Raw genomic sequence first — 26513 nt, forward strand, 5'->3', positions numbered from 1 at the left:
ACCAATCTCCTGTCTGTTTTCTCTGTGCCCAAGGTCCCAATTTGCAGAATAGAAATATATGATTTTTTTCCATATATTGTGTTGGAGAACGATAACCATTTCTTTCTGGACTGAAACAAACTCTACAGCACGTACCTCGTGGTTAACAAAGCGTATGTCTCGGGAGAATATGGCAGCCACCCAGTCACAGCCCAGCTTGACATCGATGTTCTGTGCTAGCTTCTCCAGCGTGGGCAGGTGGCTGGTGTGGAAGTGATAGGCCAGCGTCACGTGGAGCTGCTTCTTGTGGGGCTCCACGTGCACATCTGCAGCAGGAAGATGTCAGTTAGCAAGACAGGGCTGTTGAGATTAGCAGCTTTTCTAAGGTGTGAGAGCGGCTGTGGGCCATGAGCAGGAGGTGGTAGTGCAGCTTTTTAAGATAGCGTAAGCAGAAGATATTGGAGGTGAGTTTCTGAAAGGGCTTTGGGTAAGTCAGATGTGAGCTCCCTGTGTGTGCTGTGCCTCTGATTGAGCCATGAGATTTGTGGTCTGATTCAGTTCTTAGTCACACCAGGGTGGTAGACCAAACATCCTTGCCAAACTGCCAAAAGTCATTTGAATTCAGAAAAGGGGCTTTTCTGGATGGTGTGGTAACAACTGTTGTAATGCACACACACAGGCCTTCTGCTAAAAGAGACTTCCCAAGTGGGGAGCAGCCTTTCTGTTACTGGGAGCTGAGGATCTCCCCTAAATAAGCAAGTGAAACAGCATTTATTTTTACTGTCCCTTCTCTCTCTTATGGTAGAAATTACATATCCATGTATCCATGGATATCCATAATTCATATTCATGTAAATTGATTACATCTTTTTCATGAACATTAGCTGGATTATTAGCTCACTCATTGAGGGAAAGGTGTTCCCAAATTGTGAAAGCAGAAATAGGTAAAATAATGATTCAAAAAGATCCTGCAAAAGTAGAATCTAAATCAGGAAGAGATTCAGGGAAGCAGAAAGGTGGAAGTATGTGAAACGCTGGGGTTCTCCCAGTGGATGCAGAAATCATAGGATGCATTGTTTGCATGTAATTTACTTTTGCTTATTCAACTGAAAATTGCAATTAAATTTGACTGATTATTCAGTCAGAATTGCAGCTATTCATAGACTTGGCTGTAAATGCCAGCCAGGAGTAGCTTTGCAAGTTCATCCATCTTTTTTTTTTTTTTTTGATCAATGAGAGACAATTTGCTCTGGGACTCCAAAGAAGCCCCGCAGACTTCAGTGTGATAAACTGACCCAGCTGCACCCTGCAGTGCAGCAACTGGCTGCCCCTAAGAAAGAACTGATGGGTGTGGGCTGGGCTGGATGTTGGCTGGCACTGAGCAAGGCTGGTGAAAAGGCTCCTTCGATGTTGTCAGGGTGCTCTGGGTCTTCTCTCAGAGCCCTGTGTGCATCTGAAAGTGCAGCCAAGGGCTGAACGCAGCCTTTCTGAGGCTGAGGAAGGTTTTGTGGCAGCGAGTGGAGCAGGAAATGCTCAGCCCCGCAGGCTGCAGCCTGTCTGAAAGGTTAAAGAACCGCCAAATGTCAACTTCCCTTTCAGGAGCAGCGCTTGACACTAAGTGTGAGGTATCTTTAAAGTGAAAACCTGCTGACAAGCAAGGCACCCGGAGGGGTGCTGCTCTCAGACCCCCCTTGGTTCAGCTCACAGGTATCGCCGCTTCCCTGTGGGCAGCCCTGACATTTAAATTCCTATTCATACTTTATATTAATTGGGCACTATCCCTTTGCCTGCTTGTGGAAGACTGCCAGATTAATGCAGAAGATGACCTCTGAAATGGCCACTATGGGAGAAGCGTGGGGTTTCATATGATGTAGTGTCACCCACCTGCTTTGGAGGCAGCCTCTGCAGCAAAGTCTGCAGCAAACTTCTTGAGCACCTCAGCACTTTCTTCCTTGACAAAAAGCCCGATGAAGTTGGAGGACGTGTAGAGCTCCAAGGGCAGAGGGGCAGGGAATTTGCATTTCCAGCGCATCACAGTGGCCTGCAGGGCTTCAGTGAGAGCATCGACCTTGCTGTCCTCGCACTGCCAAAGGAAACAGGACAAGCACTGCTCAGGTGGAGAGCTGATCCCTGTGCCTGAACTCAGCTCTGCTGTGCACTTGGTAGAGAAAGGGAGGCTCAAGTGGGTGAGCATGAATGGTGCTGTATGAATGGTCTGCCTCTGCTGGCACACAGTGAGAAAAAAGCACGGGGTCACAGAAACAGGCATCTTCAGAAGTCCTCTGCCCATCCCTTGTCCTCAAAGCGGGATCAGCTATCCCCAAATAACCTCCTGAGCCTCATCTCCCCGCACACGCCCTTCTCATGTTAGCAATCATTCGCGATTACGTGAATTTGGTCTGCTGCTCTTCCCTGAAAACAGCTCGTTTAAAACCCAATTACCTCCTCACCAAGCCCAGGCACTTCTTGTCATAACCCCTGAATTCCTGAGCTCAAACCCTTCTGCAGCAACTGAATGAAGTGTGCAGCATCTCCAGCCTGAGCCTGGCAAGGGCTGCTCATGCATGCATACATAAAGGCGGCAGAAAGAGGAGCTCTGGTTTACCATAAAGAACTGGCACAGGGTGATATGTGGGAAAATGTTGTGAGCTTTGTTCTTCCCGCAGATCTGCTTTGATTGCTGCCAGAACTCAGAGAGCTTCTGAGCCAGGGGGCCAGTGGGGCGCAGGTAGAGGACGTACTCCCGAGGCAAGGTGTCATCCAGGAACGGATCACCCACATGGGAGAACAGCCTGAGAGGGAGAAAGGAGGTTTAGATTGGCATAGAAAGGGGTTTTCTTCAGCAAAATCAGTTTCCCCTGTCCTCGCTCCGTTTCCTTCTCCGTTCGTAGAAAAAATCAACTCTTGGGGGTCAGACTGAGGGCTGCACCCTCTCTCTTGCAGTTCCTTACCACTGCTAAGTAATACAGAAAATTGGATTTTAGTTTCAGACGGAGAGTCTGAAGATGTAACCTCACTCACTGCCTCCGTCTTTCTGACATTCAGTGTGCATAACGTGGTGGGGAAAGCACTGAAAACGGCTGAGCATCTCTGAGAAGGCGGCTCTCAGTTTTCTCCTTGGGCATTGTGGTGCAGGGAGGACTGGTTCCTTTCTCTCCCCCTTTTTTGCTATTGCTAGGGATCACCAACTCTCAGACAAGGCTTTTTTTCTCCATTGTTTATTTACAGCTCTCAAACACTGGCTCTCTAATTGCAACCGTGTTTCAGGCCTTGTTCCCATCAAAACATCTGCAGTAACAGTCTGCTTTCTAATGGCTAAAATCTTAGCCACTAAAGCCACTGATTTCTTGTACTCTTTTTAACATGTATTACTTCATACCAACCAGTCGCATGCTGCTTGGACGCTTCTTCCACCTGTCGATGCCAGTGCTTTTTGTCTGAAGAGAAAGCAAAAGAAAGAGAGCATTTCAGTGCTAGTGATACATGGATAACGTCACATCTGCTTTCTGGCAAGATAGGCACCGTTAGCCCCACATTAACTGCGACCTGAGTTCTGCCTGAATTCCCTCTAAGTAGGGTTACATGTTATGAATACACACAGGAAAAACTAGGAGTCAAACTTCGGGGGTGAAGCTGAGGATAATTAAAGGTAATTGCAGCCACGCATCAAGCATCCAAATCATGGACGTCTTGTGTTGCAATCTCGTCGTGCAGTTATTTATCTTGGACCTAGGACTGCTTTCTGCTGATGTGAGCGTGGCCGAGGCTCAGCCCTGACGTGCAGGCACTGCAGCAGCACTGAGGACAGGAGAGATGCAGTTGCCACCAGGGGGCACAAACCTGAGATTTTCCCGGTTAGAATAACCTGGCAAAATTGACTAGCTCCCTTCATCCCTTGCTACGTGAATGTACTCTTCTTTTGTTTATTTCCCTTCGGGGTGCCTGTATATCCCTTTTCACTCCAGCTAACAGGGCCGAAGTCTTCTGGTAAGCGAGTTTTTCGGTTGCAGAACAAACCCGTGTGGTGCTGCCTTTTTATCCCTGTAGTGTTTCCAAGTGCTCAGCACTGAAATGCAGCTGTGGATCAGCTCAGCTTTGTAATGCTTTGACTGCCAAAATGAGGAATCCACCCAGAATCCAGAAGGCACAAATATTTAAGAAAAAAATATGAGTGACGGAGGCAGAAAAGCATAGAAAAGTTAGAGTTTGGGGGCAGAAATCAGACCTCAGCTGAGTACCAGGAGGCCAATGCACCTTGAATTCATTTCAAAGCTTCCTGCTTAAAGGAAAAAGGGCAGCATTGCTCTTAAGAGCTACAGATGTGGTAGGAAGGAGGTCAGACTGAAGGGGATGTTGGTTTAATCTAATTCACAACAGATAATCCCTCGGCACGCACTTGTGAAAATGGTGTGGGAGGAGGAAGGGCTGAGGAGCACACAGCGTCGGCAGTGGGGTCGAAGGCAGCCCTCTCCAAAGACAGGGGAAGAGGAGGGATCCCATAGATGCAGTGCCAGAAACAGATGGGCTGTCTCAGAGCTATTAATGACAAAATCTGACTGAGGACAGAAAAACTTCTAGCTTACAGTGGCTGGCCTCAAGCAGTAATCTACTAAAAATGGTATGTTACAGTTTAATGATAATTCAGAAAGCTTGCTGACGTCTTGAAGCCAGAGGGAACGTGTCTGACCAAAGGGACAGGATCACTGCACCAAATACCCTATGTTATGTGCAGGAGGGTGTTGGGTTGGCTGTAGGAAATGGTGCAGGTGAGGGAAGAGGGTCATCATCCATGGCTATAGAATTAGGGCAGCGGGGACTCTCCAGCATAGGGGAGAGGGCCACATGAGACATTCATGTGCTTACCAGTTGCTCTTTCTGTCTGCAGTGATGACTTTTGAGGGTGCTCTGATAACCATGCAGCGATGTGAAATGTCACCCACTTGGTCATAGACGCGTGTTGTTGACTCAGCTGTGTTTCAGCTCTGCCACTGGCTTCCCCACCCCTTGAATATACATATTTTTGTTCATTTTGAAAGTAAGAGGAAGGCAGAAAGATAATGCTGCAAAAAAGGGCTGTGTTGCAAATGTGTGATTATGAAAATACTTCCTCCTGAAGCGCTCTGCTGCCCTTATCTGCCAGCACTCATCTGAGATCCTCTAGTCCCAGCACCTGCCTCTGCAAGGACGGACCAGCATCGCAGTTGGTTCTGTTCTGCCTGGCTGACCTTTGCCTAGGCTGGCACAGATGCATTTTGCACAACAGCCACTGCTTTGCTTGCAGTAGTTCTGCAGAAAACTCTCCCTCTGCACAGGCTGCAGAGCTGTAAGGGAGGCTGCTCCTTGGGCAGAGCAATGGCCAGCTGCCTCTGCTGACCACCCGTGGGTTTTCCTCACTGCGGTTCATCCAACATTTCTGTTGCGTTGCTTTGCTCGTTTGCCCTCCTCCTCTTGCAGAGGCTCTTCCCTACTAAATTCAACTCCTTAACCATTGTTAGGGAACACGTCTATCTGTGTTGTGTCCGAGACAGTGAATTCAGAATGCCCACCCAGAAAAGCTCTGGCTTTGAGATGAGCAGTTTCTCCTGCTGCAGAGTGCAGGCAGACAAGCTGCTCTCCCTATTTACTCTCTCCAGCCCCCAGAGCAGATCTCTGAAGGAATCTAGCAGGGCAGACGGCTCTGCCACCCACCCTTGTTAACTTGTTGGCTTCATGAATTGATGTTGCCTTGGAAAGCTGCACAATGGAGCTCTGTTGGGTTTGACTGCTGCTCCTTCCTCACTGCCTTTGTACTCTCAGGACCCCAAAGGGCGTCAGAAAGCACAAAGTTGGGCCCCACACATTTTTGTTCATGAGCAATTTCAGAAGGTGCCTATCTCATCCACAGGGACAATAAACTCCCTTTTCAAATTAATTTTCCACGCAAGGAGGAAATACTGCATAAAGCAAACAAAAGGCAAGGTATATTTTTATCATGGGACCTGAAGCAGAGATATTTTCTTTTTAATTTACTGCTAGGAATGCTGCCGATGACTGATAGCTCCTGGTTAGGGCAGGCACTGAATCCCTCCCAGGTAGCATTTTCTATAGTCAGGACCTGGAGAGGACCCTTCCTCTGGTTGCTCCTGCTCTGAGGCCCTGGCAGGATCCACTTATAAGAAGCTGAGTGCTCAAAACCTATCCCAGCTATGCTTGGCCACTTTGAGAATTGGCCTGATTTTCCCAGCTGCTGAGTGGGAGCTGGAAGACAAAACTCAGATCCTGAGGAAAAATCAGGTCGCTTAATTAGGTGACTAGCTATGGCTTAGGTGCTCAGATTTACCCATGCTGGGTGGCAAGTGCTGGCTGCAGCACTGCAGGTAGGGATAAGAAGTGGTGTTGTGACACGAGAAAAGAAAAAAAGCCAGAAAATAGCTTGTTTTTCAGAGTCCATCCAACTGCCATCACACAGTGACCATTTCTGGTCATGCCAACAATGCAGCTGGATTCAGAAAGGGTGAGAAGCTTTGTGCAGCATTAGTAGCCACTCAAGCCACTGAGTCCTCCGTATCTCAGCTGCTGCTGCCTCTGGAGATGAAGTACAGGATGCTCAATCAGCAATGCACAGCAGCACCAGACAGCAAATAGAAGAGAAAGGGAGGGAGATGCTACATCCAACTGCAGGTGTGCAGAGGGGGAGAAAGATGCTCACAGCAGCACCTTCCAAGAGCACTGCAGGGATGCTAGAATCAGGTATTTTTGATTGTGCAACCTCACTCTTCAGTGTCAAGTTGTAAGGAAAGTTTCCCTCTGGTTGAACGGCACTGAGATACTGTTAGGAAGTGTCCCAGCTAAACAACTGGTCCCTCAGCCTGAGTCATATATCGTATCTATTCTGGAATACATATTAATGTGTACGTGGTGCCCATTTTAATCCCAGCCCACTTAATGGGAGAGTGCAGAGCTCTGCACACTACAGAATTTAACTCATTATTCTTGAAGGATTTTTGGCTTCCTGCAATTTCAGGGTAAGAAAAAAAAAAAGCAACAGAGTAATGTCAATTCAGCTAGGAAATATATATCAATAAACATAAAGTATAATGGCAAAATCCCATTTACTTCAGAGGAAATGGCTGTAATGGGGAGTGATGCATTAACCATAAAGAGAGGCTTCGGTCTCAGTAGCACACACAGAAATCCTTTGTAATTGCTCAGCTTTCTTATTCCAGTCCCATTTCAAAAAGGAGGGTGGCATTGCTGCCAGCAGTGCCTTGCACACAGGCTAACGAGCAGCAAAGTTAATGCAAATTGCACAAGAGAGGGACAGGGGTGAACTATTAAGAGGTATTTAAATGCACGGGTGCCATTTTCTCCCTACAGTTGAGATGCAGAGGGCAGAGAGCAGCGGACACACGGCCGTGCAGGGGTGCACACAGCGCTGGGGGCAGGCAGTGAGCGGGGATCCCCATGCAGGGGTTGAGTCACGCAGTGGGGCTGAGCCCTTGGGTGCAGAGCAGCCATCTCCAGCAGTGACGTCTAATTCATACGAGGTTGGCCCCTCTGGCTGCTGCTGCCTGGGGCTGAATTTCCCCATTCCTGTTGGCTTTCCTTTTGCTACGATAAGCAGAGATCCTCACCCTGCCATAGGCACAGCTGACCCTTTGGTTTGTAGGAAGGAGCCGGCCCTGCGCATCGCTGCTCACAAACGCCAGCAGCAGCTTCTACTTCAGATCCACCTAAGAGCTGTCTGCCCACAGAGGCACCAGGGATTTGTGAATGAGCAATGGAAGGACGGAGGCAGCCTGTAACAGAAAGGGAATGACTAAATCTACCCTTTCGTTATGTGTCTCAAACCTAGACAAACTTCTTATCCATGAACAAAACCCCTCGGAGGGATGAATTCATCATTTCAAGTAGCCCCGAATCTTTGGCCCATAAAATATTTAGCTGTGTAAATAAAGATTTGCTGGAAACTGCATTAAATATGATGGAAGAACTTGGCTCTCCTCATCATTAGGTTCAGTTTGAAGCTGCCTGATATGATAAGATAGGAATTATGGATCGTAATTTATGCTTAAAGAGTTTGAAAGAGGAATGCTGCCCCGCAGAATGTTTTTGTGAGGTTTATAAAATAAGCAGTCTTATTTTTGCTTGTTTGTGTGTGCACATAGAATAGGCATTTATGCAACCAAGTCTTCAAACAGGTGCATGTAGCTGTTTCAACCCTGACATTTTTCAGTCTGTGTTGGTTGATGGTAAAGGAATAACAAATAAAATGCTGGCTCAACAGGAGGACAACGGGTATTTGCAGGTTGGGGCTGCAGCTGCTGCTTGGAGCAGGCTGTCAGTGCAGAACAGGCTGTAAGGCCAGCACTTAACTGCCATCAGCCTACCTGAATCTGTATCCTCTGTTATAGCACTAATTAAAGGGAAAGAGATATAAATTCTTTGCAAACAGTGAAATTCCCAGCTTTTCTGTCTTTGTTTCCAAACTGCCCCTTAAGTGACATTTGCAGATCCCTTAGTTTTTTCAGTTTGCATCAATTGTTTGTACTGTTAACAGCACAGTAGTAGAAATGCGACTATTTTGGGCTTTCAATAAACAATTGCCCATTGAAGAGCAACACTGCAAGCAAAACTTCTGTCCATTTAATTACTTGATTATTTGTTGTTGGGGAAAACAGCCAAATTCCAAATAATTGACTGCTTGTCTGAAGAATTATATTGCTGTCCTACAAACAAAACCAGCCATGTCGAGGTGTTCTTTCCAAACGTTTTGTCTCATGGGTTATTCAAATGCATTCCTCAGAATTCTCAATATTTCATTCAGTTGGTCACCAAAAATCATATGATACCGTTTCTGTTCTCATTCGAGTGACCTTACAGTTATAAATAGGGACGGGACAGGAAGATATCACTAGGGATCGTGTTCCTGTTTATGGGGAGGGGGCGGGTAGGTTCCCTTTCTGCAGTTTGTAAGGAAAAAAGAAAAACCCGAGTGCTTTTGGAAGGAAGAAATCACTCTAACATAATAAGTGTGTGGCAAGAGTTATTTTTTCTTCCCTTCAGTCCTTCAGGCACTACCTCAGTTTTTCCTTCTGCTGCTTTCTGCACATGACAGAGGACATAAAGCCTTCGCTGTGTTTGACAGAGTTGTTCTCCTTGCAGCCACGTCCTCCCCAAGCTGCACACTGCGAACACGCGGTTCAGCACAGCACCCCAAGTGAGGTCAGCAGTGCTATAAGCAGATCACAGCCAGGCAGAGAACCAGGTCCTGTCTGAAAGATGGGAGCTCTGACAGGAGCTGCAGGGCTGCACGGTGGCTGCCGAGACTGCAAGACGTCAAACTGTGCTGTATCCTGTAGGTCACATAAATATTTACAGAAGGTACCTGACAGCGTGACAGGGCTCACTGGTTCTCTTCCTATTCCTTCCGGAGCAGTGGCTGCTTGCTCCCAGCTGGCCAGTGCTGAGTTTGGTTATAGGAAAGAGAGAGCAATGGGAAGCACCACCAAAAGGAAGGCTGGGAAAAGCACTGCTATGTAGTCCTAGTTTCCATCACTTAAATGTTTCTTTTTCAGAGGATGGTCCAGCTGGCAAGCTGCAGCCTGGCTGCACCACGATGACCATTACTTTTAAGTGCGAAGAACGAGGGCCTGGGTGTGTGTGTGTCTGCCTTGGGTGTTGGGTTTTTATGTTATATAAGATTTTGAAGGCGTTTTTTTCCCCTCCCGTAGCACATGTGTGCTAAGTCATTCCCTTAATCCTCAGCTTAGCCAGCTTGTTAAAGCAGAAGAAGAGGGAAGTACAGACTCATAAAAAGTGTCCGGGATAAAGAAAGGAATGTAGCAGCCATTTAACATTTTAAAGGAGGTATACAGTTTAAAAAGGAAACAGGATATTATTTTCTTTCAAACAATCATAGCACAGCTTTTACGTGGGACATGGGCTGAGATGTTGGGAGTCCTGTGCTCTCTGCCACAGCCTCTCCATTGGGTCCCTGTGTGATGGAGAGATGGGGTGTGGGTACAAGCAAATCTAGGGGTGTACTGCTGCTGAAACAGCCTGGCAGTCTCTGAAAATAACACGAGTCCTACAGCTGGATGTTTAAGAAAACGCCATCCCCGTGTTCTGTAACAAAGTCATGAGAGCTGGCAGCAGCTCAGCTGGATGATTCACTAAGGTTCAACGTTTTGCTGCAGAGTGAGAGCTGGGAAAGGTGATAGGGGTAATGACTGCGGCTGGTAAAGGGCTGCGAATTCTGAAGATGAGCAAAACAATCAAATGTAGATCATACAAATCAATTCAGATGAAATAGTTGATAACTGAAGGCCTTTCAGCAGAGGCCTGTCCCATTCAAACACCTCATTTAATACCGGCCAGAGTGCTGCAGGATGACTTAAATGTCATTATTCAATACTCTGTGCAACATAGGAGGGCAGGAACTTTCATCCCAGTGCCATTCATACATTTCTAGGTAGCCAGGAGGGCAATGTCTTTGCATGGAGCTAAGTTAGTGGTTTAAGATGCTCAGATGTATCATCTAGAATTTCAGACAGCCAGGTAAGGGATTCTGGATAGCCAGAAAGGGAAGCAGTTGTCATGCTGATTGGAAAGAAAGAAGTTCCCTTGCGTTGTTCAAGACAAACACGATGCTTTCTTCCTTCTCACCGCTGTTCTTCCTATATAGAAGTCAGCTGCAGAGAAACAGAGATTTGCCATTTCTCTTGTTTCCTGTCTCCTGGTTCTATCATTGCTGGGGCCTCCTCTCCCCATCCAAGTGGGTTTCCCCAGGGTGGGATGGATGGGGCTGGGATGCTATGTCCACCAGCACCTGCCCCACCATCTGCCACGTCACCTCCTGCTTTGACCCACTGTTTGGTGACAGCACAGCAACGAACAGAGGGCTGTCAGAGGCTGGTGGTGGCACACAGCCTTCCTGCCCCTGTCCCTTTGTGCGGCCCCGCTCTGCTCCTCTCCGTGTAGAATTTGCTAGTGTTGTGTAGATCTTTAGGAAGAAGAAGAAGAAAAAAAAAAAAAAAATAGCCGCAACTAGCACTTTAAAGTGCCGGTGTTAACATTTTCCAGCTTCTTGGGGTTTCAAAACAGGAAGTTTGGGGGTGGTGCAGTTGCACAATTTGCCAGAAAGCTGCTGTTCTGTGAAGTCGGTGACACCGGGTCTTACCAGGAACTGCCCTGCCAGCCACCAAGCACTGCGCTTTGGGGGATGGATCCTCAGTGCAGAGCTGGGAGGTCTGGATGTGCTGCTCCCAGGAGGTGGCTGTAGCCCCTGGTTAGGGCAGCGTTGGCTGAGTGTGTGCAGAAAGCACAGCCTGGAGTTAAGGGAGAGGTTTCCCAGCCCCACGGAGGGGAATGGGTGGAGGTGACATAGGCCAGCGTCAACACGACATGGCTGAAGGCTGTAAGCAAGGCTTTGAGCAATGCAGTTTGGATCTTGTGATGAAGCTTCCTCAGAGGGAGAATGAATAATGTTCTGAACTTGCTCTGACTTGACAGAGATGGAACTGTCATTATAGTGTCAAACATCAAGGAGTGAGGTCTGTGTGGCCAAATCCAGCCCGTGTCAAATCCTCTCCACACTGGTGGATGGAAGAGAGTATACAACAAAATCCATCTGTGAGCTCCACAGTGAGGTTCTGTGGGCTTGTCTGGAATATAACACTGGTCACTGTGTGAGATGGAATTATTTTCTACCAAAAGAAAAGGCGACGGTTAATAGCAAAGTGATATTTTGTGGTCGGTGTGCATACCTGTCTGCCTGAGATGGATGAGTTCAGACACTCGTGTTTGACAGCTGGACTTAGCAAGTTTGGCTGCGTATGTAGGCTTTGAATTTGGAAAAGCTCACTCCATCACCTTACTGCCTTCTTCAATGGGTATTTTCTTTTCTTTCTAGGCAATGTCTGTTTATCTGTGAGGGACCTTAGATGTTGTGTGCCTAATGGACTCATAACTTTGCTGAAAAGGCAAAGCCCAGAGACAGAAAATGAGAAGTAGATGCCCAGAGAGAAGCTAACCGTAATCTCACACCTAAAATAGACTCACAGAAAGCAACTAGAAGGAAGTCTAAGAAATTAAGGAAGGTGGAAGGAAGAAGGGTGGGGTGCTGAGATAGTTGGGTTAGAGGCAAAAAGAGGCTCTCAAAATAGCCTCTTGCTCTAGACAGCTCTGTTCAGGAATTATTTTAAGCCTCGGTTGTTTTCAGCAATACAACTATTTCACAATTTTTTATGTAAGTCTTCTTTGCATACTGTTTCTTGCCACCTAGGTAGGTCCAAGTTGTCCACCATTGCTACGGGGAAGGTGGGCAAGATGTCTGCAGTGCTGTAGGACATGGCAGACAGGAGGGTGAATGGTGCAGACAGCGAGGCAGTCCTGACACTGACTCAGGGCTGAAACAGCCCCAGATAGTGCTGGGGGCTGGGAGCACAGTGGTGCTGGTCGTTGGGTGAGACATCACCTACAGGTCTTGGTCTTGTGCCTCAGAGATCTATGAAGTGTGTGGTTAAACCAGTAACTAAAGCTCATGTCAAAGTTTCCATTAGAAAACATAGCTAGTTAGCAAGCCCCGGTCTGAATTTCAGTGTATCAATATTTGGTCTCATCATTCTTTAGCCCTCAGCTACTGTGAGTCTTTGCTAGTTTTGGTGAACTCTCTAATACAACCTTGCAGACTGTGGCATTAGGAAAAGTGTAGACAAATGAAGCTGTAACAAACGCTTTGATGGAGATTTCTAAATGATTTCACCTTTAGTTTGCCTAGTCTTGTTGCAAGAGGAGTAAATTTAGGCAAATGTAGCTACTTCTGGGAGACCTGCACGCTAAAGTAAAGTTGGCTATCCAAATTGGAAAGAAGCATTGCAGTGTTAATGTCTGCCTTATCACGCTTGACCAACTTCAGGTAGCATAAAAATGCCTGGTATAATTATTTTGCTGTTATAAAATCAGTTGTTGTGGGAAGTCCTAAATTTCAGATTAAATTATCTGGCATTTGTATGTAAGGTCTGGCCAAAAGGCTCTGAAAGGTTTGAATGTTAGCTGTGGAAGGGTTAAAAAAAAAGCCACATTAAGATATATATATATATATATATATATATATATTTGAACTCTAAAAGGGAACAGGAAATGAAGAATTGTGATAAACTGAGAAACGCTGAGATAAAGAAGGATCTGAGAATGTAATGAGAAAACTTTATCGCACAGAGGGAGTATTTCCCTGCATACTTATTGATTTTATATGGCCTGCCAGCTCTAACTCTATTCCTCTATCTGATCATATTCTTGCTGAATAAATAAGTGGATTACAAAGAAAGAAAATAGGAAGACCTTGATGATACCTGGATTTAGTAATTATCCCTACACCAAAGAGTAATTATGCATACATTAACTTCAAGCAGGTACTTACACACTTCAGTGAGATATAAGCAGATGCCAGCTGCTCTTCTGCAAAGCATTTGCTGAAAGGTTATTGCAAATCAAGCCTTTGGGTCTGTTCTTCCAGCAGAATTTCTAAGGATTTTAGTCAAAGTGTTTGCCAAAATAGAAGGAACTCTTTTCAGTACACTGAGACCTAAAGATGTGATGCCAGCAAATAACAAAGACGTAGATTTGCTGGAGCAGTACTGTATTTAACACACCCCAGCTTGCTCCTCCAAAAAGCAAAACTCAACAACTGCCCAAAGCTCTGCTGCATCCCCCAGCACTGCACAGCCCCACTGCCTCCTCCCACCACGGCATTCTCCTTGCTCTCCTTGACCCTGCCTGCAGTGAAGGGCTCCCAAATCCAGCAGGTACTGGGATGCACTGGTCGCTTTAGTGTTCAGCTCTCCTTTTGTAGGAGAATAACTTCACTGGTTTGTGCTCTGAGGTGGCTGTTTGTCACTGCAAAGTGCTCCGTGCAGCAGCAGCTGTTTTACATTCCTGTACGTGTGAGGTGTCACCCAGCCCGTCCTCTGCCTCCTGTTTTTGTGATCGGGCAACATGACTACTGACTTTTTGGGATTGCTCAGGTGTCTAAATGCTGGGAGATTTGGTGCTTCCCTTTAGCAAAGACTTTTGACCATAAACGTTTTCAGACAAGAGGTTCTGTCTGAGGACGACGTGATTTTCCTCACTGTTTTTCCTTTGCCATTCGTTCACCAGAGCTGGCTGGCACCTCGCCTCAGCACTTCACCAGAAGCCTCTGCCATGTGCAGGCACACCTCGTCCCAGTGCCAGGGCTGTGTGGGAGGCCGAGTCTCGGAGGCTTGCCTTGAAGACCTTGCTATCCAGATTGATCTTTTCAGGCAGGTATTGCTGAGCAGACAGACATACATGCTGGCACCATCTCATTTCCATAGCGTAGATCTCCCCCGCAATGGAGTATCAGAACTGATGTGGGGGTGTCTTTCTAAAATTATTCGTGATGCAAACCTTCTACAACCGAGCTCCATCTTATCTATTTTGTGTGTGCCTGATGTCTTGAAAGCGTGTTTTTCTTTGTAAGCGCAACAAATGTGGCAATAATATTTCAGTCTTTCCATCATGCCAGCAGGGCAATATGTTCTGTGCTGTATGTGTGTGACAGGGCCTTAGACATCAGAGGATCCCCACAGAAGCAAGCCCTAGGAAATGCTGCAGTCATCGGCCGTCAGGCAGACGTGCACAAAGTGAGGCCTTGGGAGTCCTTGCACTGCTGGAGCTGGATGCTCACAGACATCAGGGCTCAAATGCAAGGTCTGCACTTCTGAGCACTTCTGGGTCCATCGAGGCAGGCAGGACTTTGGTCTGAAAACTGTTGTACAACATTTGAGATCTGAAAGTGGATAAACTATTTGCAACAGAAGCACTTTTATATGGCTACAATTGTAGACATACTGGGAAGGTTTAGCAGAAGTGATTATCCCGGGGAAGCCGAAAGAGCAGAATGTGTTTGACAAGACATATGTGTCTGGAGATCTCATGACTGGAGGAACCGAGGCGTAGAGAAAATCACCAACTTATTTCAGGGCTGCAGGTCTGCAGCATCCTGTGCTCACGGTGCTGGCAGCTGCTGCTCCATGCGTGCAGGCAGGTGAGGTGACACCAGCCTGGCCTCAGCCCTTCCTTATTTCTTGAGCTGGCCTGCTCCTGCTAAGCATGCCTGCTAACCACCCCTGCCTCCCTCGGCCATTACACAAAACCATTTGCATGTGGTGAGGCTGAAGTATCTGGGCAAATTCTTCAGTAGCAGACAGACTTCAGTACCTTTCCCTGCTCCTCTAAACTTATTCTTTCCTATGTTACGGTTTTGGGATATTTGGGGATGCTGAGCCCAGTTCTGCATGGATTCCTGCATGGCTGGAGCTGCATGGAGGTTACTCCATCCCGTGTGATGTGCTAAACTGCATCAGGAGCACGAGGCTTTCAGAAGAGCTCAGCATTAGCCTAATTTTGCTCCCAGTGGTATCGAATGAGGCAGAATGAGGCTAGAGCTGAGCTTCTGAAAGCTGTCTCCTATCTTCCTCGTGCTGTACTTGTCTAAAAATAAGGAGTCCAATTAAATCAACGGCAGTACAAAGTATGAGGGAATGCATAATTAATTAAAAAAAATCAAAGGCCGCCTTAAAGCACTGATCAGCATTTAGCAACCCTGCCACTTGCTCTCACTCTTTTCATTCTTCTTTTTATCACTGATTGCCGTTGTATCTCTTCCCACTACAAGCACATATTCTGATAGTACTGCAGCATGGCTGTGTTTGCTCCCTGACTTCTTTCCCTATTGCTACTGTTCTGTGCTCAACACTTCCAAATAATTTCTTTTTGTCCAGTCTACCCTGAGAGCAGAAGATGGCAAAAGATGTGAGTGCAGGGCTTTGTCACTTCCCCAGCAAGAGCTCCATGCTTTCAGCGCAGCGCAAAGGGAGCTGGAGAGGATGTGCTGCTCTCAGTTATCCTGGCAGCATTCCCCAGAAGCTGTGCTGGATTCACAGCCAATCTGGAGTGGGAGCAGAACCTGGCTGATGGTTGGAGTGCCAGCAGTTAGTGGGAAACTAACACAGCATGGAAGGAGAATCGGTGTTGTTTGTTTCTGGGTGGTTCTCCATTGCTTTGCAGATAGATTTCTTCATCTTCCCTTCTCCTGGATGGATTTCCCATTGAATCTGTTTCTTTGTGGCAATAAATGCAGACAGCTGAAAAGGCAGCTGAGACAGGAGAAGCGTAAGGGTGAACTTAAGCTTCAAGGAAAGGTTGAAGTGGTTTGCTCCAGAGAACAAACAACACCGGCACCAATTGCTCATTTGGTGGGTAGTTTCAGTGAAGTGAACAAATCTTTCCTTTGAAATATACCAATTCACTGTGTGGGTACCCGAGGGCAGGCATTTAAAATGGGTCAAATGCTGTAGAAGTGCCTGTTTGTCCCTATTGCCTGCAGGAAGAGTTGAGGCCACTGGCCCAGGCTCGGGCATTGCCTGCTGACATCTGAGGCTTTCTGTGCCTGTTCTCTGCCTCTCATAGTAGCTGATCATCCACCCCTATGTTTCAGCACAGCAGTACAGGTGAAGACAGAACCGCTGTCGTTTGATAATTGGTAGGTACAGATGAATTCCTGCACACCACCCACATCACGAAATCACCATCAGTTTCTAAGATTTTTACCATTTTTGGGAGGAAAGGCAACAAATAGCCTCAACTTTTGAATGTGTTGTTAAAATCTGTTTGTGAGGATCGTATTTTTATCAAACCAAGTTGCTTTTGTTTTGCTTTCTATGGGTGCTGCTGCTGCTTAACTTAACAAACCTAAGCCTGAATGCCTCTGGCTTTAATATTTCTAATTAAATGCGTGGGCATTTTGGATAAAATACCACACTATTGGTCTAAACTTGGCTTTAAAATTAGTAATACCAATTGTAAAGTTAATTAAAATGGTAGAAAAACAAGCCATATGTTGAAAAACAACAAAAAGGACTGAAGCATTAAGGCAGCTCTGCATTGTACGTGACACCTATTGGTAACTGAGCTCATCTGTGCTGCTCCTCATTAAAAAAAAATGAAAAATCCCCTTTGCCTTACAGTACATATAGAGGTAAAATAGGGATACAGTGGGGGGTAGAAAATAAATCTAAAGTGGGATGTTTTTCTTAATGTCGGAGGCAACATCAGCAGGTTTTTAAGTACGTAATTTGTAGGGGAAGTGACTCAAATGAAATGATGCACTTTAAAAAATCAGCAAAGTGCTGAGGGCATAATAACCTTAGAGAAAATGTAAGAGCTATTCCATATTCATAACACTGGAGTTCCTCACTCCTCTAATTTCGTTTCACATTTCTTTTTTCTTTAATGGCACAGCTCCTAATATCAAGTGATTATTTCAGAATCAACGACTTTCATTAGAATACAGAGTGCCAATACATATGCTATCCTAAAATACTACAGACCATGAAGGAAAAATGCATTTTTAAGTTTTAATGGTACGCTTTTTAAATCCCACTGTCTTTAAGCCAATCTCCTGATCTTCTGTCCTTACTCATAAACCTTAATTTCTGCAGTCCTCCGTTGGAAGAGGCGTGAGATGGAAATCAAATGGGGTCAGAAATTCCAATTCTCCCCCTCAACCTGTGGCAGTTCCTCCCAGGAATGAGAAATGGGTGGTAGTTGATGGTGGGGAGGCGGCTAATTATCATTATCCCTCCATCCCGTGCATGCATTAACAGGGAGATCTGTTATAATAACCCTCTATCATTTGAAGGTCTTTAAAATCTCCAGCATTTTCCTCCTCTCTTATCCCAAATCAGTGCGGCTTGAATGAATTCAGAGCTTCACACCTTGTCCATGAGAATTAAGCATCCTATATGGCCTGAAAGTCAACTTTTCCTTCTTTCCTTCTTTCTCTTTCTTTCCTCTAAGAACTACACGTTTGCAAACAAAATGTGTCATTGTTGAAAACTGCTGAAATTATTCTGCTTTCAAACCAGGATTTATTTTTAGGGGGGTGGCTTTTCTGCTGAAAATAGAAAATTCTGAGCTACTCTCTAGTGAGGAACTTCCTCCAGCCCTTTTTGTTATCTCTGATAGAAATCGTGGGCTGTTGGGGTGGTTCTGAAGGGTCACCTGGATGCAGGTTAATGACTTTATCCTCCAGACTGTCCCTGGTGGACCAAAGGTAACAAGCACTACTGAACAACCCCTTCTGCCTCCGAGCCGAAGAGTGCAAACACCCTTCACGAAGGGGATGGAATTTGCTTCAAAAGAAGTCAAACAATAACCTTTCAATGGATTCCATCACTTCCGCAACAAACAAAACGCGATTCGCTTTCATGCTTATCTTCGTGCCAAGTTCTGTGGTTACAATACAATAGCTGTATTGTTCTTGCGTGCTGCAGGCGAAAATGTGTTTGGGTAACTGCCGCTCTTTGTAACACAATTGTCTGATGACAGTTTTTCTAGCAAACCATTAACTCCTTCAGCATGAGAGCACCTCTTCCAAGCCGAGCACACAGCCTCGGGAGCCGGGTTCTCCCTCTAAGAACGCAGTATCAGCTCGGGACTCTCAGTGTTAGATAACATGTAAATTATGGTGACTCATAGTGGAAAATCATACATAAAAACTACACAAAGACTTATTTAGCCACCGTCTCATGATCTTTTCCTGGTACACAAGTGTGTGAGATAGGCTCACACACTCCTCCAGAATAATGCTACTATCTGTCCTGCTACCCCCAGCCCCCTGCAGCTGTCTTGGAAGATATGAGATACAGAGTAAAAATGGACATGTATATTCATATTCACATCACATTCCCTATTTAGAAGTGAATGAACCCTGAAACAATTACAATCACTGGTTCATTTCTGGCAGATAGGCTCATTCCCCCATTTCTGCTCTCACAAAAAGGCGTGCTGCTTTTCAGAGAGGCTGGGTGACTAATGGGATATTCCCATTCAGTAGATTGCAAAGCAGGTATAGAGGTAAAAGACAAAGAGTTCTCTGGAGCCCACCCAGGATCAGAGCCACGTTGTTCCCCCTCTAACAAGAATCCTGTGGGTGATCTTCAGCAGTGAAAGGCTGGAGGTGGGATGGAGGTGTTGGCTTCCCTCATGGAACTGAACTGCAAGAGCCATGCAAGCCTACATGGTCTGACTGGAAGGAAGGCCAGAGCAGGCAGAGTAGCTGGCTCTTCATGGCAGGAAACATTGAGAACAGTAGTGTGTTTTTTTTCAGTGCGTGCATGTGGTATTTTTGTAATTCAAGATGAAGTCACAGCCAAGCTGAAAACAAACCAAAGAGAAGAGCCAAATGTGTTAACAAGAATCGGAGAACAATTCCAGCAGTGACTGGGAGTTCAGGAACAGGAGATATTTCATTCTGCATTGATAAAGCTCGTGCTACCATCCTGATCTGTGCTAAGGAGACATGCCAGTAAGGAGAGAGAAAATGGCTTTGCAAAAACAACAAAAACAAGGTTTTCATTTCTCATGAGCACAGGTTCATAAATAAAATGCCAGAAACTGTGCCTGGATTTCTTGAGAAAGACTGAAAAAGGGCATTATCTTGTAGAAGAGGAGTTTCCATATTACTCATCCTGCCCATCTCCCAGGCAGCACAAAACTGTTCCCAGCACTCCAGTCTCCTATGCTTCCTTCAGCTCAGCATTTAGAGGCTCAAGGAACGAGGCCGGCAGACCTTGCAATTAGAAATGCTCTTCCTAATATTCTGCTGTAATTTGTCTTTGCTTATTTTCATGCATTAGCTTTTATGAACCGCACGAGGCAACCTTAATTGCATTCCCTTCTGACTGCTTAGGGAAGGACATTTTTCACATGGAGGGAAGCCAGGGACCTCAGAGATGGAGCACAGAGCTTTGGCAGCCATAGCATGGGAGCACATCCTTTGCCCAGTACAGCACAGGGCTGCCAGTCCTACACACCAACTATTTTGCCAGGTGTGACCCTCTGGTGTGACCACGAGCTCTGTGTTTGTCACTCAGCCAGCCAAGGTTAGATTCCTTCCATTCATTCATGGCAGCTTTTTATTCAGTTTCCATGCTTTATGTGTAGCTCTCTGCTGTACATCCTTCAGCAGAACAAAGACCTTTCTCAGGGTGGGCCTGAGAAAACCCTCCAGTGAGAAGAAACTCTTGCAACATCCCAGAAGTCTGATCAAAGTCTGTATCAGACACAGTAATTAAAAAGGAAAATGAAAGTGCTTGTGTAAAACCAGGAGAAATGTAAAGGGTAAAGGCTGCTCTAACCACCAACTATCAACTTCAACTCCCACCCACCTCCCACACACAACTAGAAATAACTTTAAATAATTTATTTGTGCCTATATTGCAGTTACATATTTAATGACTTAAAGGGAGAGTGCTCCACTTAGGAAGATGTTGGGTTTTTCCGTAATTCGAAGGTAAATTTTGCCCTCCTCTAAGAATTTCAGATTAAGCTCTACACTGCCATCTCAGGCAGTCACTGTCCTCATTAACAGACAGAAAGGCTGAGCTGGGTTAGTAGCTGAACTTAGAACACATCAGATTCAGTAGAACAAGGAAAAAGGGAATCCTCCCATCCTGCTTGCTGAACATTAGAAGCAAAAGATCTTTCTCAGCTCCCATCCACTCCTTTTGTTTGCTGCATTTTGTCTTTCGAATCATCTTTACAATTATTCTGTGCAGTGATGTCTTTCCATAGGTAATAATATTTCAGACTCAAGGGGCAAAAATATAAGCAGGAATGTGGCAGGGACAGGGTGATGGGGGGCATCACTTATAAAGGAAGGAAAATAAAGAGAAGCATCTGCAGTAGCATTTCATGTTGGAATTATCTAAGTTCATTAGAAATGAAAACATTATCCAAGCTCATTAGAGATGAAAACATCCAACTGAGTCATGTTCTCAACTTTAAAAATAATGGTAAATAGTTCATGTCTCTGGCATTGCCTATGTTTTTGTAAAGAGCATCACCTTGATAGCGATCGCTTTGGTCCAGATGCTTGCAGGAAATTCTGATGTCATGCATTAGGCATATCGGCAAAGCAGTACATTTGTGGAGATTAATTTGCATCTTATCAGAGGGAGAAAACTGCTGAATGAGTTTATTGGTTCTCAGCCTTTTTCACCTTGCAAAGGCCTCTCACTGCAGGAGAGCTGTGAAACCAAGTCCTGACCTGTTTGCTTAAGCTCCACACTTAGATTAAGACTATTATGCAAGAATAAGTGCTGCTCTTGTTTGTAGGTCGAGAAAATACTCTGTGTATCATGGATATCCCCACATGGACTTAATTCCCCCCTGGCCCTTTGGTCTGGGCATTCATGAGCCCTGCCTTGCTGAGTTGGCTAGGAAAATACTGGAGAACCACCTCCTGTTCTGTTGATGGGGTGAGATGAGGAGTTCTGCTAGCTCTGCATTCATCTGAACCCTGGAAGATTCAGCAAAGAGCAGGCAGCATGTGGCACGACCATTTTGTTAACAGAGGAAAGCTCATGATCTTTAAAGCAGTTTTCCCCTGCTTAAATACACGGTACAAAAAAGCTAATTATAACTCCAAGGCTGACAATTACTGATGATAAACACAAACCCCCAAACAAACCCAACAACTACTCGTTTTCAAGCAGCTACAGAAACGCTCTTTTAAAGGCACAATACCTGGATACTCGTTGGATTTCTTTTCCCCCGATGCTTTCCTAGAGCAAATCACTGCTTAGCAGGGGAGCAGAAAGCAAGGATGTTGCCAAACCCTGGCAGCCGTCTGCATCTCAGGCATCTTGCTTTAATTTCCCTTCCTTGGTGGCAGATGGTAGCTTTGCAGAGGTGTTAAATCTGCTTATAACTAATAGGGTGCTGTTTCTTCCAATGCTCCATCTATTTCCACAGGAACAAACCATCAATTCTCACTCTAACACGGCACAGCCCAACAGCCAAGAAACTATGGTTTGACTGAAAAGAATAATAAAAAAAAGACCAAACCACCTACATCTCAAAGAAGCCCCTACTGAACAAATGGTAATAACCCTGCGTTGTTTACTATACTTTCTCCCTTCTCAAGTATTGTTAGTTGCAGAGCTGAACCTGGAGTGCCGTCCTGCAGAGCTCCTCAGGCATGCTGAGATATGCAGGCTGAGAGATGCTGTGACTTCCTTCAGGCCTGGAGCTGTTTGTTCAAAGGATGAGATGCAAGCCCTGCCCTGACATGTGCAGCTTAAACAGAAAATGGAGAGTGGAGTACACGTGGTCCTGGCATCAAAGGAGAGGTTGGGTGGCTTGCAGAGTTGTGGAGGAGGTGGTGGTTACAGACTGCCCAAAATTGGGTGCTCACAGGACTTTGAGCTTACCTCCAAAACTGAAGGGTGATTTGTTTGCTGCCAAGAGGAAAATCACCAGAGATCACAGCAAAGCAGCTTCCAAATGCTGCTGAGCTTTGACCTGACCCGTGTTTAAATCATCTTCTGCCTTCCCAGGGCCACAGGGAGAAGTTCCAGCTTTAATCGCAGCATCTGGTCTGCATTCGGTTGTAGAATAGAGATTCATTCATACTCTGTGGGCAGGTTTCAGTCTTCACTGTCCAAGTGCTTCCGCCCAAACTCATCTGGGAAGTCCTTGTCCTGGTGGCCCCCAGCCTTTCGGCCTCTCCTACGCGTTCTGCCCAGGGTCATCTTTTCCTTGCAGATGGAAGGAAAGCCCTCTTATAATTCAAGTGAGGTTCTGGAGACAGGGGGCTTGAGCATGGCTTTTACAGCAATCCCTGGTACAGGGTGCCTGGGCTGAATGGATGGAAGAAAGCCATCGATAAGGAGAAATAAGGAGTTTCCCACTGACACAGTGAATGCAATGACACCTTCTGCCATCAAAAGCTGCATATTACAGGCAGTCACTTTTACAATGGAGAGGCCATGACCTTTGTACACAGGACTAAGGAAATCTAATGGCAACGATCCTGCTGATTGCACAACTTGGCTCGTGTTCAAAATGTAGATTACGTTAACTTTGGGGCAGATTCTGAGGTCCTTCCAGTTTCTTGCTTGTGCAAACATAAGCTCATACCTGGGTATTTTTTTTCTGGATAATCCACACAAAGAATAAAGGGGCAGTCTTTGCTTCCAGTTACTCCTGTGTGGTTTTCCCCCAAGCTCATCCCCCTAACAATAAACTCAGCTATGAATCAAAGAAATTAGGTGCCAGGATCTGCTTATATCACACCATTACATGAATGGGTTTATAACTCTGCTCATCCTGGAGCTGCTCAGAGAAGAAACACATGGCTGCTTGGCCTGCTAATGGCTCACTCCTGGTCCTGCTCACAGATTTCTGAGCTTTTACCTGACCACTTCCATGGGATGCTTTTTTGCTTTCCAGTACAAGAAAACACAGCTTTAATAGCCACCGATGTCCATTTGTCTGGACTCTTGCGGTAACTTGCATCCTCAGGGTCTCTCAATTTCCTTCAAAAATCAATAAGATCAGGCTCATTCATACTGTATTAGCTGTGATTTGATTACAAGTCATTACTGTGCTCCCATTGATTTTTATGTGGCTTTGTGGCACTGTCTTTGAGACCTCTCCAAACCTGCTAGTGGCCTTGCTGTAGGACTTGGTGGGGTTATGGCAAGCACATTAGCTATGGAATTGTTAACATCTGTTAAGGCTATCATCAAAACATATCTGACCCTGTACCTCCTATTTTGTCAAAACCTGAGCTAAAACTAATAGCTAAAGCTTTGCCAAAAGTGTTTAAAACAACTAAGAGTGTGCCAAGTCTGTGCTGTTTCCATGATCTATCAGTCTTTTAAATAGACCAGCAGCACCTGCCTTAATGGCTTAGGTGTCTTTTTGGGTGAGCAGACATTAGCCTTCCAAAATTCAAAGTCCTCTTTGCTGAACTGTGTTTCTAAACTCAGGATGCTTCTCACATAACTGGCTCTATGCCTAAAATAAAAGCTTAGGAACCTGGGCACTCTCTGGAGTTACTTGAGATGGTTACGTAGAGAGCCCAAGACCTGACTTAGAAGAGTCAAGAGCACAGGCTGCCCAGGGAAGTGGTGGAATCACCATTCCTGGAGGTGTTCAAGAAATGTGTGGATGTGGTACTAAGGAACATGATTCAGTGGGCAGTATTGGTGGTAGGTGAACGGTTCAACAAGATGATCTGAGAAGTCGTTTCCAACCTTTATGACTCTGACTCTAAGGCCATTTATGATTGAAAAAATATGCAAACAAACTGAGGTACTTTCAGGATAATGTGTTGTGGAGTGGTGGAGGCCAACGTGTAAATAGTTTAAGAAGATGAAATATGAATTAGGATTGGCTTGGTGATGGTCATCAAGGATCTGGGGCCAAATACAAAGTTTGGCTCACTGAATCTCCGAGTCACTGTTTGGCATAGAGTACGAAAAGAAGAGGAGGAGCTCTTTAGTGGCATATTAAGCCAGAGAAACATTTCATTTAATGGGCTGTGCAAGCCTGATGCTTTTATTTATGTGCGCGCATTAAAGGAAGGGCAAGCTGTTACTTCTTGCAGTGTGGAAGAATGACTTCTGGCATCCCATTCGTATCATAGCAGGCCAGGGCTGGTCGCTGAGCACAGGGTGATAACGGTGGCAGAGCCCTGCTGGCTGCAGGGCCTGGGACTGCTCATTTATCACAGTGCAAATGCGATCAGAATTAAGCCCATTCATTTCCTGAAACCACTGGCTCACATCCTGTACATGTTCAGCCATGCAGTGGTGTGCATCTTTTAAGTGAAACCACAGAAACGAGCCTTGCAAGGCAGTGTGTACACACCACTTTCCCCAAAGCTCTGTTCTTCTCCATAAGGGACTGAGGGCGATTTGCTCAGCTCTGTAAGCTTTCATGCCGCCAACAGCTTGCTCTTAATCCAGGCCACAATTTGCCAAGCATGAGTGTAACAAATGTAAGACACTGTGCAAACACAAGACGTTATTCACCAGGCATCACCTCGCTATGGATGTGTCCAGGAGGACGTACCCAGTCAGAGAAGCACGTCATGGGACAGGTTGGCACGTGCAGCAGCTGGACTCACCCGTTAGCCCTGCAGCAACGTGCAGCTCAGCTGCTGTAAGGCTCAGGCCATCCTCCAGGTTCCTCTCTGAACCAACAAGCTCTCCTGGCTTCTGCTGCTAATTCTGGTTTGGTTTGTGTTATAGGGGAAAGGAAAAAAAAAAAAAAGAGAAAGAAAACCACGCGTTGACCACATATTGCTGCCTAATGTCAAGTGTACATATCCTGTGTAGTTCACTGTATATATTATAGGAGTGCATGCTTGTGTATGCATATATAAATGTGTGCATATGTGTATATACATATATAGTAGGTGTATGTGTAAGTAGGCATATTTCTTGCCATATATTCTTACTGCTATTAGCCCTAAAATTCCGGGGGGTCTTCAGCATTATAGATTAAGTGCACTGCAGTAGATCTGCGGTTGGGTTAAGATGTGTAAACTGGAGAGCTGCAGTAGGGTTACAGAAATGGAAGAAGCCCTTTCCTTTCTTTCCCAGATTCTGAAATACCTCTGGTACAGGAAACAAAACAGTGCCCCAGGGGAGGCAGAGCAGCGTTTGGATGGAGCAAGGGGCCTCTGTCTTCTGGATGCTTTGTGCTCCTGGTATGGCCTATGAAGGTTATGGAAATGGTAAAAGCAGGGCTGCTCCAGGGACTGCCCTGGTCTTGGTGAGACACCATAAGAATAGGACTTATAGAAAGTCATAACAGGTTTATATCTTGCAGACTTTTGCGAAGGGAAGTTATTGTTCCTCACCTTTGAATGCGTCATACATAGCAGGGGAGAGGAAGACATTAAAATTCCTTGTTTCAACATTTCTTTTCACCTAAGGTAGGGCAGCGGGAGGAAAGTCTCGCTGCACGTTTGCACTAATTAATGCCAAGTGACCTTTGCAGGGTGAGAGGTCGCCATGGCCACGTCTGTCTGCTCACAGAGACAAATCTCTGCAGAAATGCTAGCTGGCATGGGAAGCTCAGGGGGCAAAAATGGCATAGAGGTGAGTGCTCAGCGTGACTCAGAACCCTTCTCTGGCAAAGCTTTTAGTTGCTGGGGTGCTGTCTGAAGAGTATAACCAGAATTGGTACAGCTCATTGCTTTCTGAAACCCAGAGGGTTGGATTTCCCTCCCTCATTTGCTTCATGCAGCCATTTTAGCAGACGCAAAGCAGGGGAAAATACTGCTCTGACAGGCTGATCGCTCTGCTTAGCCTGCAGAGAGAGCAAAACATTTCTGTACCTCTGTCCATCCCATCCACTGGGACCAATGGGATGTAAACATCTGCTTAGGGCTTTCTTGAATGGGAACCCAGTGTCTTAACAGAACCCATTCAGCCATCAGCACAGCAGACTGACTGTCACCCTCCATTGCCAACACTGACATGTCTTAGCCTGGAGTTCTGACCTGGCACACCCTGCCAGGCTGATCACATTTCCTGGCTGAAGCTAGTTTATAGATTACTTGGATATCAGTAGCACATGAGTGAAGGAAGAAAATCGATGCTTACAATCCAATTCAAAGTCTACTGAATCCAAGGGAATGATTCCTCTTCAAGTCAATACGCTCTGAA

General features: G+C 45.8%; 1 protein-coding gene across 1 annotated transcript in view; it reads right to left on the reverse strand.

Moving 5' to 3' along the window:
- The window catches only part of UBASH3B (ubiquitin associated and SH3 domain containing B), a 43720-nt gene extending 18790 nt beyond the window's left edge, over nt 1-24930 (reverse strand). Inside the window, exons 1-6 of the mRNA XM_031556843.1 lie at nt 24910-24930; nt 21574-21611; nt 3363-3416; nt 2585-2771; nt 1864-2062; nt 136-305 (exon numbers count right to left, since the gene is read on the reverse strand). Coding sequence (XP_031412703.1) covers nt 136-305; nt 1864-2062; nt 2585-2771; nt 3363-3416; nt 21574-21611; nt 24910-24930 — 669 coding nt within the window. The remainder of the gene's footprint in view (nt 1-135; nt 306-1863; nt 2063-2584; nt 2772-3362; nt 3417-21573; nt 21612-24909) is intronic.
- Between the last annotated feature and the right edge of the window lie 1583 nt (nt 24931-26513).

Source organism: Meleagris gallopavo, chromosome 26, assembly GCF_000146605.3.
Source record: "Meleagris gallopavo isolate NT-WF06-2002-E0010 breed Aviagen turkey brand Nicholas breeding stock chromosome 26, Turkey_5.1, whole genome shotgun sequence".
In the NCBI taxonomy this organism is placed as follows: Eukaryota; Metazoa; Chordata; class Aves; order Galliformes; family Phasianidae; genus Meleagris; species Meleagris gallopavo.